The 19,331-nt window shown below is 43.3% G+C and overlaps 1 protein-coding gene across 2 annotated transcripts in view; it reads right to left on the bottom strand.

Moving 5' to 3' along the window:
• SMG6 (SMG6 nonsense mediated mRNA decay factor) overlaps positions 1-19,331 on the bottom strand; it is a 210,132-nt gene that overhangs the window by 113,859 nt on the left and 76,942 nt on the right. For both annotated transcript variants that reach the window (XM_005858302.2, XM_014529296.1), the window contains 2 exons: positions 4,698-4,814; positions 2,477-2,645 (listed from right to left, as the gene is read on the bottom strand). In XM_005858302.2, coding sequence (XP_005858364.1) covers positions 2,477-2,645; positions 4,698-4,814 — 286 coding nt within the window. The remainder of the gene's footprint in view (positions 1-2,476; positions 2,646-4,697; positions 4,815-19,331) is intronic.

The following is a 19,331-nucleotide window of genomic DNA, read 5'->3' as shown; positions in this document are numbered from 1 at the left end:
CCTGAGGCCCCAGCCTAGGAGGGTTTACAGAAAGGATGTAGAGGACTGTCTGATGCTGTGAGTATCACTCACTCAGTTACAGAGTTAGAGTTGGGGGAGACAGGGGAGAGGTAGGGAAAGAGGGCCAAACAGTCCAGGGTGCATCTTGAGGTGAAGAACAAGAAAGGAATTTGAGGAAGGAAAGGGGGGGGTAGACTATACAGTGCACATAGAAAGATCAGTAACTGCTGGCTAGAAATCTCTGCTGCAGCATTCCCTCTGTGGGTCACCTACGAGTAGAGACTCACATGGATGGCCCCAGACCAGAGAAGCACCCCACTCCCTAGAAGTGCTGTCTGTAGGAGCCTAGGTCTTCACACTGTATCCTCCAGTATTTTCCCCCTCAGAGGAGCATGGAGAATGATGAGATGTTGGGTATGGATGCTTGTTACCAAACACACACATACACACCCAACAGAGAGCCAGAAGGAGCTCTGAGTGCACTACTCCTGCCAGAGGCCACAATACAAAGAGTGGAAAGGAGAGGGAAGGAACAAAGAGTTAGATAGAGAGGCAAAGACAGAGACCGAGAAACTGAGAAAGAGAGAGAAAGAAGGAGGAGGAAGAGGAGGAGGAGAAGAAGAGAAAGAGAAAGGAAGGAGGAAGAGAGATGGACAATCAACAGTTGACCAGAGATAGGCACCTGCATGCAGATACATTAAGACAATATTGTGCAAACACGAATATACAAAGACTGTGACACTAATACAGAGAAGAATGGGACACATGGAAACATGGATATAGATCAGGAGTCAGCAAACTTTTTCTGTAACAAGCTAGATAGTAAATATTTTAGGCTTTTCAGACCATAAGGTCTCTGCTGGTGCAGTATGAAAGCAGCCATAGACAAAGTGCAAACAAATAAGTCTGGCTGTGTTCCAATACGACTTTATGGACACTGAAATCTGACTTTCATATCATTTTCACAACTCATGAAATATTTTTTAAAATATTTTTCAACCATGAAAAAAATGTAAATCATTCTTAGCTCATGGGACGTAGTTTGCTAACCCCTGATATAGACACAAAAACAGCAGAGGCAGACAAAGAGACAGAGGCAAGCAGGCAGGGACAAGCCAAGACAGACAGAAACAGGCAGGAGGGAGAGACAGAAGCAAGCAGGCAAGCAGACAGAGGCAGGCGAAGAGACACAGGTGAAGCAGGTAGAGGCAGGTAGACACAGGCAAACCCGCATACAAAGAACTCCTCCCTCCAACAGAGAGACACAGTCATAAATAAACACGAACACAGTATAGGTAGTCTTGTATACAGACATTTAGGCATGCACAGGACACAGTCACACAAAAAAACATGGACAGGATCAAAGCAGACACGGACTGACATGGACCCAAAATCAAACAGACATGGATATGGACACAGACACACACTGAAACAGACCCCTAAGGACACATGCACCCAAGGATAGACTGAGATACAGACACAGGTATGAACACAGCACATGAACACATACACAGACAGGCATGGACAGGTACACTGAAAGACCCTTAGAATAGATCTCCAGAGACAGAAACACACAGACCCTCACACTTAAATATAGATAGACATTCAGACACATAGAGACAACCAGACCCAGACAGGCACACAGAGAGATACAACACACACGGAGATACAGACAAAAGAAATAGCCATATGTGGTTGCACAACAATGTGAATGTAAAATGCCACTGAATTGTACACTTAAAAATGATTAAGATGGCAAATTTGTTACATATATTTTTATTAAGTTTATCGTTATATATACATTTTTTACCATAATTTTTTTTTAAGAAAGGAAGAAAAGTCCTATAAACACACACAAAAATCTACATAGATATACCCAGGCATAAACATCTACTCCACACTGAAACACAGACAGGGAGTTGGGGGTGGGGTATGCTGATGAGAAAGGGAAAGAAGCAAGTGAAATAAAGAGGTACATGCACTCATCCCTCCCCATACACTACAATGTCGTGAGAGGAAGCAAGCAGACAGAGTGCACCAGAGCACAAAAAGCAGTGAGAGATAGCCTGAAAGATGCATAGAGATAAAGTAAAAGGGAGAGAGAGAGAGAAAGTCTCTCACGCACACACTGACACCCAAGAGGTGGCTGCAGAAACAGTGAGCATGAACAATATGAAGTGAATGAGAGAGCAAGAGTAGGGAAAAAGAACAAAACAGAGCAAGCTATGGAGTGAGAGAAAGAGAGAGACTGAGGAAGAGGAAGAGGAATAGACCAGAGCATAGGCAAAAATAACCTAAAACATCAGGTGACAAGGAAGATGTTCAAGGAAGGGAAAAACCGAAGTTCAAATGAGGAGGGAAGAGAGAACAAGGGGCTGTGGGTGGGAGGAAACAAAGAAGAGAACTGGGAGGGGAGCTGTGGGAACACAGGTGGGCCAAGGCCAGCAGTGCTGAAGGAATGAGCAGGCTGACTCACTGTGAGGGCAGATCCAGGGATGTGGGTGGAGGATTCCAGGTGTCTGGGTAGCCGAGCATCCAGTCTGACCAGACTTTCACACTGGGGAGCAGTTCCTTCAGGTCCGGAACGAAGGAAGAAACCTTGATGTCATCTTGGTCATCCTCATCCTCAGGAGAGGATGGCTGAGCTGCAGAGGCAAAGGGGAGAACTGGGCCTATGTCTGCTGTGGCCCCCAAGTGACGCCTGGGGTGCTGGGGCTGCGGCAAGCTCTTAGGGAAGGGAGACCAAGTCCACAGGACATCTGGGCCCAGGAGCGAAGGACAAGTATCAGCACCTAAGAGGATTCTGAAAGGGAGGACAAAGAGAGAACTAGTGCACTGGGTTTGCCCCTGCAGACAGCTGTTTCTATTCCACCTGTGGCCTGGTTGAAGTTGCTATTCTGGCCGCTCACCCCGTTTCAGCTTTCCTTCAACACAGTACTGAGATGGTACCAGAGTTCCTGCCAAAACTGCATAACCTGAATTTAATCATGAGGAAATATCAGAGAAACCCAAATTGTGGGACATTCTAAAAAATAAATGGCCTGTACACTTTAAAATGTCAAGGTCATAAAGCACATAGAAAAATTGAGAAACCATTCCAGATTGAAGGAGACTAAAGAGATATGACATCTAGATGCAAAGTGTGATGCTGAAGTGGATCCTAGGCCAGAAACACACACACACACACACACACACACACACACACACACACACACACATTTTTAGAACAATTGGTACAAACTGAATAAGGTCTGTAGATTCAATAATAGTACTATATCACTGTTGGTTTCCTGATTTTGATAACTGTACTGTCATGTAAGAGAATGTCCTTGTTATTAGGAAGTACACAATCAAGTATTTGGGGGTAAAGGGCTACCATGTCTGCAACTTAGAATCAAAAGGTTCAGAAGAAAAATAAGCCTAAGTACATGCGTGTGTATGGGAAGAGAGAGAACTTATAGCAAATGTGGTCGAATGCTAACAACTGGAGAATCTGGGTGAAGGGTAAGAGTTCTTTGTGTAATTCTTGCAACTTTTCTATAAATTTGTAATTGTTTCCAAATTAAAAGTTACCTCCACAATCCCTCAAACAAAAAAATAATAAAATAAAAGGCAGCCTCAGAGGCTGGACACAGTCACAAAGCTAATGGGGCAGGAGGATGACAGAGGGGCCAAACTATTCACAAATACTGATCCAGGAGCTGAGAGAAAGGTACAACCTTCAGCCCTGCCTTACACCTCAGCAATCAGGCTTGGAATTCTAAGGGCAGCCTTAAAGGATACAGGACACTGCACAACCCAAGGGATAAAAATAGTCCCTGCTGCCTGTCCGGTGTGGCTCAGTGGTGGAGCATCGACCCATGAACCAAGAGGTCTGGGTCGGGGCACTGCAGACTCGATCCCCAGTAGAGGGCATGCAGGAGACAGCTGATTGATGTTTATCTCTCATTGATGTTTCTATCTCTCTATCCCTTCCTCTCTCTCTCAAATCAATAAAAACATATTTAAAAAAAAAAAAAAGCCCCTGTTGCCCTAGCTGGTTTGGCTCAATGGCTAGAGCGTCAGCCTGTGGACTGAAGGGTCCCGAGTTCCATTCTGGTCAAGGGCACATGCCTAGGTTGCAGGCTGGATCCCCAGTACGGGGCATGCAGGAGATAGCCAATCAATGGTTCTCTCTCATCATTGATGTTTCTATCTCTCTCTCCCTCTCCCATCCTCTCTGAAATCAATAAAATATATTAAATAAAAAATTTTAAAAAGTCCCTGCTCTGGTCCAGTGGGTCTCCCAATATGGCTGGTCCACAACCTTTATAGTACCCACCAGACAAAGAAAGTCATATAAAGGGGAAAACCAAACATCAATTATGAACAGAAAGGGAAATTCACTTTTCTGTGTGTTTTTAAAGTGACAGGAACACGCAGCAGCTTAGAGGTACAGTATAAATCCTAACTACTGAAGGAGAAAAAAAGGAGGGAATAGTTTTACAAGGAGAAAAGAGGGCCATAAAGGTAATCAGATTGGACAAGGGGGTGGGACTAGTTAGGTGAGCAAAAGGTAGATGGGGTGTTGGAAAGTAAAAGAATGGACAGAGGGTGAAAACACTGAGAAAGCAGCGTGGCATTCTGAGTTTGTTGGGACAGGACCCAGGCAGCTGGAAAGCCAACCAGCCAGGGGGCCCAGCCCCTCATCTGCTTACCTTTGGCAGATTCCTTAAGTAAGTGGGTGCAGCGCCGCACCAAGAGAGAAAACATGGCCAAACCCAGGGCTGCGGCTTGCTCCTGGATCACAGAGCGACACTCCTCCGAGAAGCAATCTGAGGAGAGGCAAATGAAACTCCCATCAGTATATGCTGGGGGTCAAGGGCTACTCTCTTCTACCTCACTAGTGTACATCCTGATCACATCACTGAGCTCCTTTTCCTCACCCAAGACCACGGGTGGTAATAGTGCCTCTGTCAAAGGGTAGTTGTAAGGCTAATTCAAATAGTGCACCTGGCCCAGTGGGCATGGCTCAGTGGTTGAGCATCGATCTATGAACCAGGAGATCAGGGTTCGATTCCTGGTCAGGGCACATGCCAGGGTTTCTGGCTCCATTCCCAGTAGGGGGCGTGCAGGAGGCAGCCAATCAATGATTCTCTCTCATCACTGATGTTTCTCTCTCTCCCTCTCCCTTCCTTTCTGAAATCAATAAAAATATTTTAAATAAATAAAATAGTGTACCTGGAGCATTTACCAGTGCCTGGTGTATGGGTAAGTACTCTAAAGGTTGTACTATAGGGATCAACTATGTAAATTCTGCATCATATTACTTCCCCAGCACCAGTTACTCCAAGGTGGGCAGTTCCAGTTGGAGCTGCAGGCTCTCTACCTTTAGTCAGTTGGCTACTGATAATGTGAGGCCATAGTAACAAGAACTCATATTTAATTAACTCAGTTTCTGTCTAATGTATGCATAACAGGAGTACAATCACCAATTAAGATAATAAAAATACAAATTTAAAAGTTATCTTCCTGAATCACCAACCTTTGGTTCTATCCTTAACTCCTCTACGTTCCTCCTTCTAAGAGAATACAGGACACTTACAAACAATCTATTTTCATTGAATGAATTGCTTTTATATAGGACAGTGTATGGCACACAATAAGCACTTAATCTGCATTAAGAGTTTATTTTCACAAATTCTTTTTCCCTATGGCTAAAAAGTAAATCTGGCTCCCAACACTAACACCCTTTTCCCCTCACTTTCTCAGCCTGGCTAACTTCCTTCTGGCTACAGCTCAGTGAAAGGAGCCACCTTGGTGGTGGCTGGAGCTACTATTTGGCAGAAGCTACATATACACCCCCAAACTGCTGCCTGCACATACTCCTTGAGAGTGGTTCTCCCTGATAGCCACTTCATCCAGACTTGAGAGGAATCGGTGACAAACAGGAGGCAGCAATCCAATCTGCAGCCTCAGAGGAAGAGACACCAATACACAGATGAAATCAGGGGCCAGACTCACTCACTCTGGCAGCAGTTAATCTGTTAATTCCCTCTGTAATACAGGGGAGAGCTCAGAATCTCCAAGTGTTAAAAGGATAATTAGCCACATGTTTGATCTCTGTCCCTGCTTGCATTTTAACCTTGATAACCGAGGGGGAGCCCCCCTCCCACTCTCCTCACTGACACCAGTCTTGTCGAATGAGGCCTAACTGAAGTCTTTACTGCAGGAGATACTAACACAACCAGTTACTCCCAACTGTCTCTGCCACAGGAACAAACACAATTAGGGTACACAAAGTCAGCTCCAAACCACTTCAGAAAGCCATGGAAGTGAGAAAGAGCAGGCTGCTGCTCAGAAGGTCCCAACATATGAATAGCATCAGTGTAGCAATTCTACTGTGGCTTTCCAGCCATCCTACCATATGCCCACTGGCTCCAAACATCACCCTCTCACTTTCTGACTCTACTGTGGCAGGCAGTAAGGAAGTGGTAACAATCCATGTGATTAGAATAGATCACCACTGGCAAGGCCCTAAACCTCTGTTTAAAGACAGAAAACAAGCATCCAAGAACCAAGAGGAGAGAGCATGGAAAGTAGGAAAGGGGAAGATGTATAAGCCATTCCAAGAAAAGTTGCCAACATCTGCCCTCTGCCCCTTTGATAGGCAGCAGCACTGTCTAGACTTACCATCCCAGCTCAGCTCAGGCTCCTGCCAAGCACTACCAGCAGCCTGCCTCTAATGAGCAACAAAACCTGGAATGGAGTGAATAAGTCCTGAGGAAGCTAGGATAGGACAAGTGGAGACCACATCCTGGTGGATGACACACTGAATACACATTAGTGTCCCCTCACCAACTGGGCATTTAGGCAGAAGTTACCTGCACATACAAGGCCCTTAGAAGGGATAGGGTGGGAGGGGTCTTAGCTCCAAGAGACTAGTATTTTGAGAAGCCCAAGGTTATAATAAGACACTCTCATTTGCCTGGATAAGAATAAGATGGGGCAGGGGGAAATGGCTTTCACCAAGCCCATTTCTATTTTTATAACAAATGGCAATATCAGGCTAGACTATTTCTCAGTGGGGGCTAGAGTCGAAGGGGGAAAATAAACTGCTTAAGAACTAATGATATCTGTGACCTCTAGGGGATCTAGGTTTGCTCATTTTTTAAGCCTCCTGCAATAAGGTCTGGAGACCAGGTGGGAGGAGCAACAACTGGAGCCTCTTTGCTGTAAAGGTCTGGAAGGGCTCAACTACCTCTCAGAGCAGCAGCTAAAAGGCAGCTTCATGACTGCTCTGCTGTTGGCCATGGTTGTATCACCTCAACTTTTTCCCAGCCTCCCATCTTCCCAGGAAAGGGCCTGATAGCACTCACTGCTGGGTGTCTTGTCCAACTGATGGGGAGGTTCAAACCACTAAGTTTTTCTGCTCTGATCACGCAGGAGGTACTATCACAGCTATCTGGGGGTCGGAATGCCTAGATTTCAGTCAGCCCTCTGACTGACCACTTCATATGGAGTCCTTTCTGAAAGGCCTGCCCATCTCTACAATGTGCTCCATCCTGTGCTGGGTATTGTGGAGAACACGGCTGCAAATGAAACAGGGACCCTGACACTGTAGGTAATTTCAATCAGGTGGAAAACACACGCAGTTATTTACCAAGTAACCATGGCAACTCAAACCCAGTGCCTCAGTGAGAAATATTTTAAGTGCTATGGTATCTTTAAGAGATGCTCTTCACCTCAATTGGGCCTCTATGGGCTAGAAGCCATATGATGCCACTCCTTGAAAAGTATTCACCCTTATACAAGTAGATAGGAAAACAGCATCTGGATTCTCAGAGTCCACCCACTTTGGGGCCAGACCTGGGAAACTGGCCCTAGTCTGATGAATGCCCATATATATCCCTAGAGTTGGGCTGGGCCAGGCCAACAAATGATGTGGGGTGGGGAAGGAAAAAGCATTGTTTGCCTTGGTATTTGCTTGGGTTCCTCTGGCTTTGTGTCAGGTAGCAAGAGCCTGACATGAGCTGAAGAACTCATTAACATTGTGAAACAGCCTTTCCCCTTCTTTCCAAAAGCAGGCTTGCTCAGGATTTAGGGGGATGGTTTTGGCTAAGGAAGTCAGACAAAAATATTTCTTACCAACAAAGTCACCTGAGGTTTTGCCCCTTCCCACATGCTCGCAGATGGGCAGGTGACCACTGCTCCCACTATTCCTGTGGCCAAATACCTGCTCAGGCAGAAATAGTCTTCTCGCTCCTATGTAACAAGGAGACTTTCTCATTTTTCTGAGAACATATTCATGGAAAACATAAACCAACTGTCGTCAAAGTTGTATGAAATCAGGAAATGGAGCGACCGGGAGAAGGCTGCCATGTGGCCGGATGTTATGTATTTCTAATTAGTGCTATACATCTTTCAACAGCAAGTGTCCTTCTGCTGGGAAACACAACACACTGCCCTTGTTATTGTAACTGTCAGAGAAGTGCTTAAACAGATAATCTCCAGGAAAAGTGATAAACACGTCCCCTCTCCAACCAGTGTGTGTGCACGACGATGCTGCCAAAGCAAAGCTGTGCTTGACGGCTCCAGGATGGCAAAGCATCCTCCTGCAGGAAATGGGAGTGAGGCACGAGGGGTGGAGAAGGAAGAGGAGGGGAGGAAAGGCAGGCCCACCTGCGTGGACCCTTTAAGCCCAGCAAAGGGACAGAAGTTCAGAACCATTACTTCTGATCTACTCCTGGGTCAGGGATAGATTTGGAGGAAACCAGTATCATTAGGGATGAGGTTTGGCTGGTCAAAAAAATAAATAGATCTGGCAGCAATGAAACAAGCAGAGTTCCCCTGGTGCACACAGCCAGCTTCCTGGCAAGAGGAAGAGTAATGAAGGGAAGACACAGGATGGATGACACACATAGGTCTGATACCCTGACAGCAGCAGAAGGGATTCAGAGGGCACTGGGGACCATTAGCCAGCCCAGCAGAGAATGCTTGGCTGCTTCACTAACAGCTGGAGAAGAATGCAGGCAAGACCTCTTATTCACGGATTCCCTCCCCACTGGCTCTTCCCAAAGAGAGGAAATGAATGGTCAGTCACCTCCAAACTAATACCACCTGGAGGCGATTTGTTGGCTCTTATCTCTCAGACATAAGGCTGCTTTTCTCATGAGTCAGTCACCAGTCAGACACAGGACTGGCACAGTTCCTGAGCAGCCCACCAAAACCTCCTTGTATACAGGAAGTGGGCAGTGAGAGCATCTTTCAAGTGCTGCTGTTTGAGCCACACAGTTAGTTCTCTGTGGCAGTTGCTGACTGAAGAGGAGGTGGAAGAGGCAGTCATTGTACAGGAACCAGACAAAATCTCAGAGCAAAATCAGAGATGTCCATGCCATCAGGGCATAATTCCATTCCTTTAGGAGAATAAATGAGTCAGAAGACTCAAGCACCAATACACCTAAAAATATTATTCGTGCACAATGGCAGAACATAGGAAGGCTGACTGGGTGGAAGGCAAGCCATAGCATAGCCCCAACCAAGACAGAGGAAGTGGAGGGTTTCCTCCCTAAGAGCCCTTATTGGTATGCCTGTTACTCCTTCTGGATTTTCTAGGTTTATAAAACAGCAACTTATTTTAGTGGGTACATGTGGGGGCAAAAGAAATCCCAACCTCCTAACAAAGTGACCTCTCCCATTATTATCAAAAATATTTACTTGGGGGCCCAATTTTGCAGGATATAAAGGAAAATAGGATCCTGTCCATAAGAGGTTGATAATCTAATGAAGAAGACAGAAAGAATACACAGATACCCAAATAACTACAATTCAAGACAATGTATTACATGCCATAAGGAAGATGGAAGCAGATGCTTTCTGTCACCAGAGGGAAAGAAAATCATTTCCAGCTAGTGTGTATCAGAGGTTTCATGGAAGAGAGCACTTGGGAGAAGGGCTGCAAAAGGTAAACAAAGATGGGACTGGCAGGATACAGGAGGGACTGTGTGTACTCAGGAGACATGTAGGTAGGGACACACCAGGAACGTTCCCAGACGACAAGCACTGTACTCAGCCTGCTGTGTGACGGGGACCACAAAGCACAGGGCCTGCACCACCACAGCAAGGAACACAGACTTGACTGGACAGGCGCTGAGGAAAGTACTTACTTGCTCAAGGTTTCTGAATGAAGCACAGGTGAGTATTACACGACAATTAATCTAGTTAAAGCATGTAGGACAGATATGGGTAGCTAGAAAAGAGTAACAGGGAGGGAGACCAGTTGGGAAACTAAGAGGGCATGAACTTATTTTGAATTAAGAGAAGTTATATGTATAGTACTTCATAAACTTTATAATGTCAAATAAATGTCACATCTTTCTTATATGAAAGGTGGAAGGTGGATTATAAAAGAGTGACAGATGTCAAAAATGCTGCAGAAAGAAAATCAAGAGAGGATGGAGATATGTGGGGAGGGAAGGAATGAACTAGAACAGGTCAAAAACTCTCTCACTGATAATCTTGGCAGGTTGCAGAGAATCCTGAGACCTCAAAGAAGGATAATACCCACCAAACGAGATCCAGGAAAGGGGCAGGAATTTGGGATTGCAGAACACCTGGAGGGAGGGAAGGAGGCATGCATCAAGGAGTCCCCAGGCTCTGGCCCACTTGGCTCTGGGCCAGTCCTGTCTTTCCAGAACAAAGACACTTCAGGGGGTCAGAAATACTTGAGGAAGACCTTGCATAAGGAGGCCTGGGAAGTCTGAACTGGCTCTCCCTGTGGAAGCTATTAGATATTCAGCACTTCATTTGTTTCCAATTCTTGTATGAGTGCAGCTCCAGGCTGTGGGGTGAGAGGCTCCTCTCTGACGTAACCAGGAAGCAGCTGCAAAATTAAGGAATCCCTCATGACATCATAAAAAGGGTCGATGGTTTACTGGGGAAAGTATAAAAATTAATTACATATTCCCACATGACTCCCTTCCCCTAAATCTGTACACACCCCCTCCCACCTCAACATATTCTCTCACCAACAACATTCAGAAGCCACCTCCGTGAACAGGGTCCAAAAGGGCAACAAAACCCAGAAAGAGAAAGTTCTTTGATGTGCCACTGTCTGCCCTGTGTATGTGGAACTTAACAAGTGATACCTCATCCTGGAATTTTTATACATGCAACTTATTTCACAACAAAAGTTTTAAGCTCCTTGAGGAAAAGAGCTATGTCAAGACTTCACATCCTTGAAAGATAGCACGATGAAGGGGTCCAAGAAATATCTGTTGTTCATAACAGTAGGTACACTTTCCTCTCTCATTGTGAATCCTAACCATAAATGACATCATTCCACTGTGGCCAGCAATAATAACTAAGATATATTGAGACCTGTGTTAGGCACAAAGTCATTTATATGTATTATCTCAAAGCTTTATAAAAGATTTGCAAAGGAGTAGGATTCTCCCTTTATGATGAAGAAACAGGCTCAAAGAAGTTAAACGACATGCCCAAGGTCACAGAGCCAATAAGTGTTAGAACTACGATTTGAATTTAAGTCTGTCTGCTCTTATACTCATAGTTTCCATTCCTGGCTTTCAAATGATTGCAATACAAGCTTCAAACTCCAACTGATCCGTCCTCCTTCACCATAAACATGAAAATCTCAGACTACTCCAACCAAAATTCCGCACAGAAAGTTCTGAGATACCAACTATGTGAAAACCAAAATTTGAAACACAATACCATTTACAATAATGCCAATGAAAATAAAATACTTAGGTATAAACCTAACAAAATATGTATAGAATCTCTATGCTGAAAATTACAAAATGCTGATAAAAGAAATCAAAAAAGACCTAAGTAAATGGAGAGACTTACCATGTTCATGAATTGGAAGACTCAACACTGTAGAGATGTCAGTTTTCCCCACAGAGATATATATGTTTAATGCAATTACGACCAAAATCTCAGCAAAGTTTTTTGTAGACCAAGACAAGCTTATTCTAAAGTTTATACGAAAAGGCTTAGGACATAGAATCTCTAAACAATTTTGAAAAAGAGGAACAAAGTGGGAGAAATCATTCTTCTCAATATTAAGCCAAAGAAAGGAAGATAGCCTGATTAACAAACAGTGATGGAGCAATTAGACACTCACAGGCAAAAATATGAACCTTGACCTACTCCTCACACCTTATGTGAAACTTAACTGAAAGTGAATCAAAGACTAAAATATAAAACATAAGATCATAAAAATTTTAGGAAAATAATAGAAAAAAAATCTTCAAGTGGCAATCTATAAAAGGAAAATTGATATACTGGACCTCATAAAAAATAACTTTTACTGCAAAAGACTCTATAAGAGGATGAAAAGGCAAATTACAGACTGGGAAAATATATTTGCAAACTACACATCTTACAAAGAACTAGTATCTAGACATATAAAAACTCTCAAAACACAACAGTAGGAAAACAAACAATCCAATTAGAAAATGGGCAAAAGATATGAACAGACATTTCACCAAAAAGGATATACAGATGAAAAATAAGCACATTAAGAGAAGTTCACTTTAATTAACCATTAGAAAAATGAAAATTAAAACTATAATGAGCCCGGCCGGTGTGGCTCAGTGGTTGAGTGTCAACCTATGAACCAGGGGTCAGTCAAGGTTTGATTCCTGGTCAGGGCACATGCCTGGATTTTGGGCTTGATCTCCAGTAGGGGGCGTCCAGGAGGCAGCCTATCAATGATTCTCTTTCATCATTGATATTTCTATCTATCCCTCCCTCTTCTTTCCTCTCTGAAATCAATAAAAATATTTTTTTTAAAAAACTACAATGAGATATCAAACATGTTTAACAGAGTAGCTAAAATAAAAAATAGCAACACTACCAAAAAGAGAAACTGGATCACACATACATTGTTGATGAAAATGTAAAATGGTATACAGTTTGGCAGTTTCTTCTAAAACTAAAACTGCACTTATGATATAACCTAATAATTATACTCTTGAGCACTGATCCCAGAGAAATTAAAACATAATTTTTGCACAAAAAGACCTGTACACAAATGTTCATAGCAGCTTTATTCATAACTATAAGCCTGGTGCACAAATTTGTGCACTGATGAGGTCCCTCAGCTTGTCCTGTGCCCTCTCGCAATCCAGGACCCATTGAGGGATGTCAGACTGCCAGTTTCGACCCCAGAGATAAGGCCAAAACGGGCAGTCCAACATCCCCTGAGTGATGTGGTAGTGTGAGAAGCGGCAGGCGGCAGTGGAGGAGCCCAGCCCAGGTGCCGCACCACTCCCGCTCATTCAGCAACTCTGGAGCTGCCGCTCAGTAGCGCTGCCACAGAGGTGGGAGAGGCTTGTACCACCGCAGCTATGCTTGCCAGCTATGAGCCTGGTGTCGGGTACCCGTCAGTCAGCTGAGCAGCGCTCCTGCTGCGGGAAAGCATTGAGCGTCTGCCCCCCTGGTGGTCAATGTGCGTCATTGCGACTGGCCGACCGGTTGTTGGGTCATTCGGTCACTTAGACTTTTATATATAAACTAGAGGCCCAGTGCACAAAACTCGTGCACCCGGGGGGGGGGGTGTCCCTTCAGCCCAGCCCGCACGCTCTCCAATCCGAGACCCCTAGGATCGGGCCTAAACCAGCAGTCAGACACCCATCTCACAATCGGGGACCGCTGGTTCCTAACTGCTCACCTGCCTAACTGCCTCCCTGCCAGCCTGGTCGCCCCCAACTTTCCCCCTGCCGGCCTGGTCGCCCCTTACTGCCCCCCCTGCCGGCCTGGTCACCCCTAAATGCCCCCCCTCTGCCAAGCTGGTTGCCCCTCACTGCCCCCCCTGCCGGCCTGGTCACCCCCAACTGCCCTCTCCTGCTGGCCTGGTTGGCCCCAACTGCTCTCCCCTGCAGGCCTGATTGCCCCCAACTGCCCTCCCCTGCAGGCCTGGCCCCCCCCAACTGCCCTCCCCTCCTGGCCCGGTCGTCCTCAACTGCCCTCCCCTGCTGGCCTGGTCGCCCCATGCAGCCTGCTGTTCAGTTGTTTGGTCGTCCCTCACTAACCCCCCTGCCAGCCTTGTCGCCTCACTTAGCCTGCTGTTCGGTCATCCATCTGGTTGTTTCAGTCATGACGGCCCCTGGCTTTTTATATATTAGGATAGCCTAAATATTCATAATAGCCTAAAATTGGAAACAACCCAAAGCTGTTCATAGCAGCTTTATTCATAATAACCTAAAACTGGAAACAACCCAATATCCTTCAATGGGTGAATGGTTGGCTAAACAAACTGTGGAACATCCAAACCATGAAATATTACTCAGCCATTAAAAGTAACTACCAACATGCACTAACTGCAATAGGTTGTCAGGGAACTATGCTGAGTGAAAAAGGCTAATTTTAAAAGGTACATACTGTATGATCCTATTTATATAACCTTTTGAAATAATGTAATTATAGAGATGGAAAACGAGGGTTAGGATTTGAGGATGAAAGGGGGCAGGGATGGTTCTAAAGAGCTAGCATTAGGGAGTTTTGTAGTGATGGAACAGTTCTGCATTTGATTGTGGTAGCAGTTACATGAAGCTATCTGTGTGGTAAAATTGCATAAAACTACACACGCAAACATAAACGAGTGCAATCTAAATAAGGTCTGTGTATTGTACCAATGTCAATTTCATGGTGTTGATATTGCACTAAAGTTATGGTATGCTAATGTTACAGAAGGAAGGATGAAGGCTGTACAGAACCTACCTGTACTTTTTTTCCAACTTATTGTGACTCTATAGTTATTTCAAAATAAAAAGTTTAAAATAAGTAAACAAACAAAACCAAAAAAGATCTGACACAGGATTCCAGACACTTCTCTTTTACATAAAGAAGAGCTACTTAACATGTTGGGGACATCTTCTCAATTAGCTGATTACTTTGTGCAGATGCTGCAGTCCCTTGTTCTCACCTTGTGTGACCTAGCCTGAGCTGCTGGAGATGCCCAGTTGTGTGGCTCCTTATCTGGACTGAGCAAGAAACTACCAGGGCAAACAAAAGGAAAATAAGACAAAAGAAGGGAAAGTTCACTGAAGACAAACTTCTGTCTAAAGAACAGGAGTAAAGCAAGAGAACTTCATCATCAAGGCTATGATTCATTGGATTAGTAAAGTCCATGTCGAGCAGCACAAAGTGAAGATGATGAGAAAGTGAAGAAAGATGACAAGAAGAATGAGTTGCAGAAGCTAAGTGAGCTGTTTAAACATGTTCTTGCTGCTCAAAAAATAAGTAAAGGTATAAATCTCAAACTAATGGTATGTACATTCTTTAACAAGGGCAGTCAGGGGGAAAAAAGTTGCTTAAAACATGAGCCTTAGCACTGTTTTCTTCATAAATGAAATTGCTTATGCAGTTTCAGTGCTACAGAGCTTTGGACCATTAATCAGATGGATATTAAGAAATTTTTAAAATTGGCAGCATCAGCTACAATACCGTGTTAAATTGCCTCTTTGCCAATAAATCTGTAAAGATCAAACTTTAAAAAAAATAGACTTCATTAAAATAAAAAACACTTGTTCTTCAAAAGACAAAAGGGAAAAAAAGAAGCCAGAGAAAAATTTCTAACTGGGAAAAATAGTTGTAAAATATATATTTGGCAAAGGACTCGTACCTAGAATATATAAAGAACTCTTTCAACCTAAGAAGATTTTTTAAAAATGAGCAAAGATATATGGATGGCAAATAAATACATGCTTAACATGCACTTATGACAAGATGTTCAACATTATTAATCACTAGGGAAATCAAAACCACAAAGCAATTCCACACCCACTAGGATGGCTATAATCAGAAAGACAGAGAAAAAAAGTGTTGGTGAGGATGTGAAGTAACAGGAACTCTCACAACACAATGACACAAATACTTTGGAAAACAGCTGGGAAGTTTCTTAAAAAGTTAAAACACACATTTACAGCCACAGAAGATAGCCTAGGTCCGTGGTCGGCAAAGTGCGGCTCGCGAGCCACATGCGGCTTTTTGGCCCCTTGAGTGTGGCTCTTCCTAAGCTTTAGGAGTACCCTAATTAAGTTAATAACAATGTACCTACCTATATAGTTTAAGTTTAAAAAATTTGGCTCTCAAAAGAAATTTCAATCGTTGTACTGTTGATATTTGGCTCTGTTGACTAATGAGTTTGCCGACCACTGTCCTATGTATTTACCCATGAGAAATGAAAGTATTTATCCACACTTGAATTTTCATAGAAGTTTTATTCATAGCAGCTAAAAACTGGGGGGATAAAACAAATGTCCATCAAAAAGGGAATGAATAAACAAACTGTGGTATATCCATACAATGGAAGACTACTCAGCAAAAAAAAAAGGGAACAAATTACAGTGGGGCCTTGACTTACGGGTTTAATTCGTTCCGAGACCAAGCTCGTTAAGGAGCTCTCTAAGGAGCTGGTTAACTCAAATTACTCTATCAACTCAATGCAAAAAATCGGCGGAGAGACAGCTGGTATCTCAAAAAACTCGTTAGTCGGGACACTCGTAAGTCAAGGCCCCACTGTACTGAATCAACCAACAACATGGGTGAATGTCAAAATCATTATGCCGAGTACAGAAGAAAGGTAGGGGTCAGGACACGAATATGCTATTTGAATTATAGAAAATGCAAATTAATCTACAGTGCCAGAAAGTAGATCAGCAGTTTCCTGGGGATTGGGAGGGGAAGGTTAAGGAAGAACAGACTACAAAGGAGCACAAGGAAACTTTTGGTGGTGTAGGATATGTTTACTTAATTTGGGGGAGAAGGGCGATCCTCAGGAAACTAGTTTCAGAGGCAAGAGGGTCTTGGAGCTTAGAAGAGAGAGAGAGGGAAGGGGGTGGGGAAAGGTTCAGGTGTGCTCCATAGAGAGAGCTGTTTACTATCTTGATGGGGTGATGGTTTCACAAATGTGTACATATGTAAAAATTCACCAAAATGTATGATTTAAATATGTGTATTCTAAAATACATCAACTTATCTCAAAACTGTTTTTTAAAATGTTAAATAGAGGAATGACATTTGAGAGGCTAGTCTGACTCATCATTTCAGATTTTAAGAGTTCATAACTTAAAGGTGAATTTAATAAAGAAAAGTAGACATATACTGAGTGCCCACTATATTCCAAGGCCCTGAACAAGGTGCTCTGCATATGTTATCTACTTTGAAACTCAGAAAAAACCTGCAAACTGGGGTCTAGTTCCCATATTACAGACAAGGAAACTAAGACTCAGAGAGGATAAGTTAACTTTCTTCATCAAGGTGATACTGATCATAAATGACTGAGTGGAGAATCCAGATTTTAAAAAATGTTTTTATTGATTTCAGAGAGAGGAAGGGAAAGAGAGAGGGACAGACATCAAGGATGAGAGAGAATCATTGACTGGCTCCCTCCTGCATGCCCCACAACGGGGATCAAACCTGCAACCCAGGCATGTACCCTGGCTGGGAATTGAACCATGACTTCCTGGTTTTGGGGTTGATGCTCAACCTGAGCAACACCAGCCGGGCAAGAATTCAGATTCTTGATCTGGTTGATTTCAAAGCTCTTTATAGCATGACAATACAACTGCTACCTTCTGAAGGTGAGAAAACAATCTACAGAAGTGCTACACCTTCTTCAGGGGACAGCTTGGCTTTCCCTCCACCTTTATATGGCATTCTAGAGCCAAGAAATGTCCTGGGGGTTCTATCAATATATCTTGGTAAGACAGACAGCAAACCATTTCTACTCTCTACAAGAAAAAATAAAAGCACTTCTAAATGAGTGTGTAACTTTTTCCAGAAAATACCCATGCAGTTTAGAAATGGTACTCCTACAGATGCTGGGAAATCAATCAATCAATCAATCAATCAATCCACACTGGCCATTTCCACCTTAGCTGTATCTCTGGATTGGTATTTTTGTCATTCAGAATTTCCTGGCACATTCCAGGGTTATTCAAAAATATGTCACCTCTTGGGAAAACTGAGCTGCTGCCAACAGAATGGCATGCTGGCACCAGCAGAGTCGCTCAGGAACAGGCCACAGCAGAAAAGGGCCTGCCAGTTCAAGCATCTCATTTGAAAGAGTTACAAATTGATCTTGTAGGGCAGAGTTTCTGCTTCCATACTGATTACCTCTTTCCCAATTTGGGGGAAGAACAAATAAGAATGGCAGCTTCTTAATTACATCAGGCAGGTAAGTCCCTATGAAATTCCATCAGCAAATCTGGGGTGTCTTGTTTAAGGATTTACTTACTTAAGGTTGTGGAAGCAGAAGAAAAGGGAAGGAGGCATCCTGAGAGGCATGCCCATTAGCCAACCTACAAGGAACCTTTTGCTGCAACAATGAGAAGGAATTAATACAGCTACATCCCTTCTGATACAGAAGGCAGAGTTTTGGCAGCTAATTCAGACAAACAGCTTGAAACCCACCTTTGCTGGTATGAAGTTTCAGGAGCACTTAGGGCTTAAAGTAAAAGCTAATGAGACATAATGCCTGCAGACATCCTGATTCAGAGAAAGCTTCTTTGATATGGGAGGCAGAGGGGCAGAAGACTGCTCCATTTCTATATTAACAGATTAAATCAATTTCTTTTCATTTTATGGCTTCCTGAAGAATTTTTAAAGGAATTTGACAAAATTTGCAAACAATACAAAAGAAAAAAAGAAACAAAACAAAACAACCTTCTGAGATAGATATGGCAGAGAGGTACCCAGAATAGGAAGGGTTCTCTTGGACTCCTGAGAAGCTTCCAGAATGCAAAGATTAGAGTCATCAAATAAATCTTGAGGAGTCAGTACTGAAAAATGAGGCCAATGATAAGTCATAATTCTTAGGTGGATTCCTTGTGAATATCCAGATCTGCACATTCATATGGCTCTGGTCTAGCAATTCACTCTAAAAAGTTTCTCAAAGCTTTACAATTCATGATCCATGCCCAAACTAGAGCAAGTAAGTAATGACTCCATCCAATCCCACCCACCACGTAACATGTAGTTTTAAAATAGAAAAGAGGTCAGCAGAATACTCATATTGGCTAAATAAAGCAATTACATCAAAGAAGAAAGTAAGAAAGGAGCATTCAATGAAGGTGACTAGAAACCCACCAAGGCATGAACTAGTCCCAACTCAAAAGCTCTAGAAAGGACAGCCCTTTTAGTAACAGCTCTTCCAAATTTGTATTCAGTTTGCTAACTGATCAGCTGTCAGCAATACTTACTGAAATCTATATACGTTATTTTGAACTAGATTTACATTTTTAACTTATATTTACTCTTTTATACCTATTCCACAAAAAATTTTTGACAATTTAAAGGCAAAATCACCTATAATGAAAGAACAG

Source organism: Myotis brandtii, unplaced genomic scaffold (assembly GCF_000412655.1).
Source record: "Myotis brandtii unplaced genomic scaffold, ASM41265v1 scaffold1167, whole genome shotgun sequence".
NCBI classification, from domain to species: Eukaryota; Metazoa; Chordata; class Mammalia; order Chiroptera; family Vespertilionidae; genus Myotis; species Myotis brandtii.
Note: the sequence above shows the minus strand (reverse complement) of the source record. Positions and strands in the feature narration are given on the sequence as shown.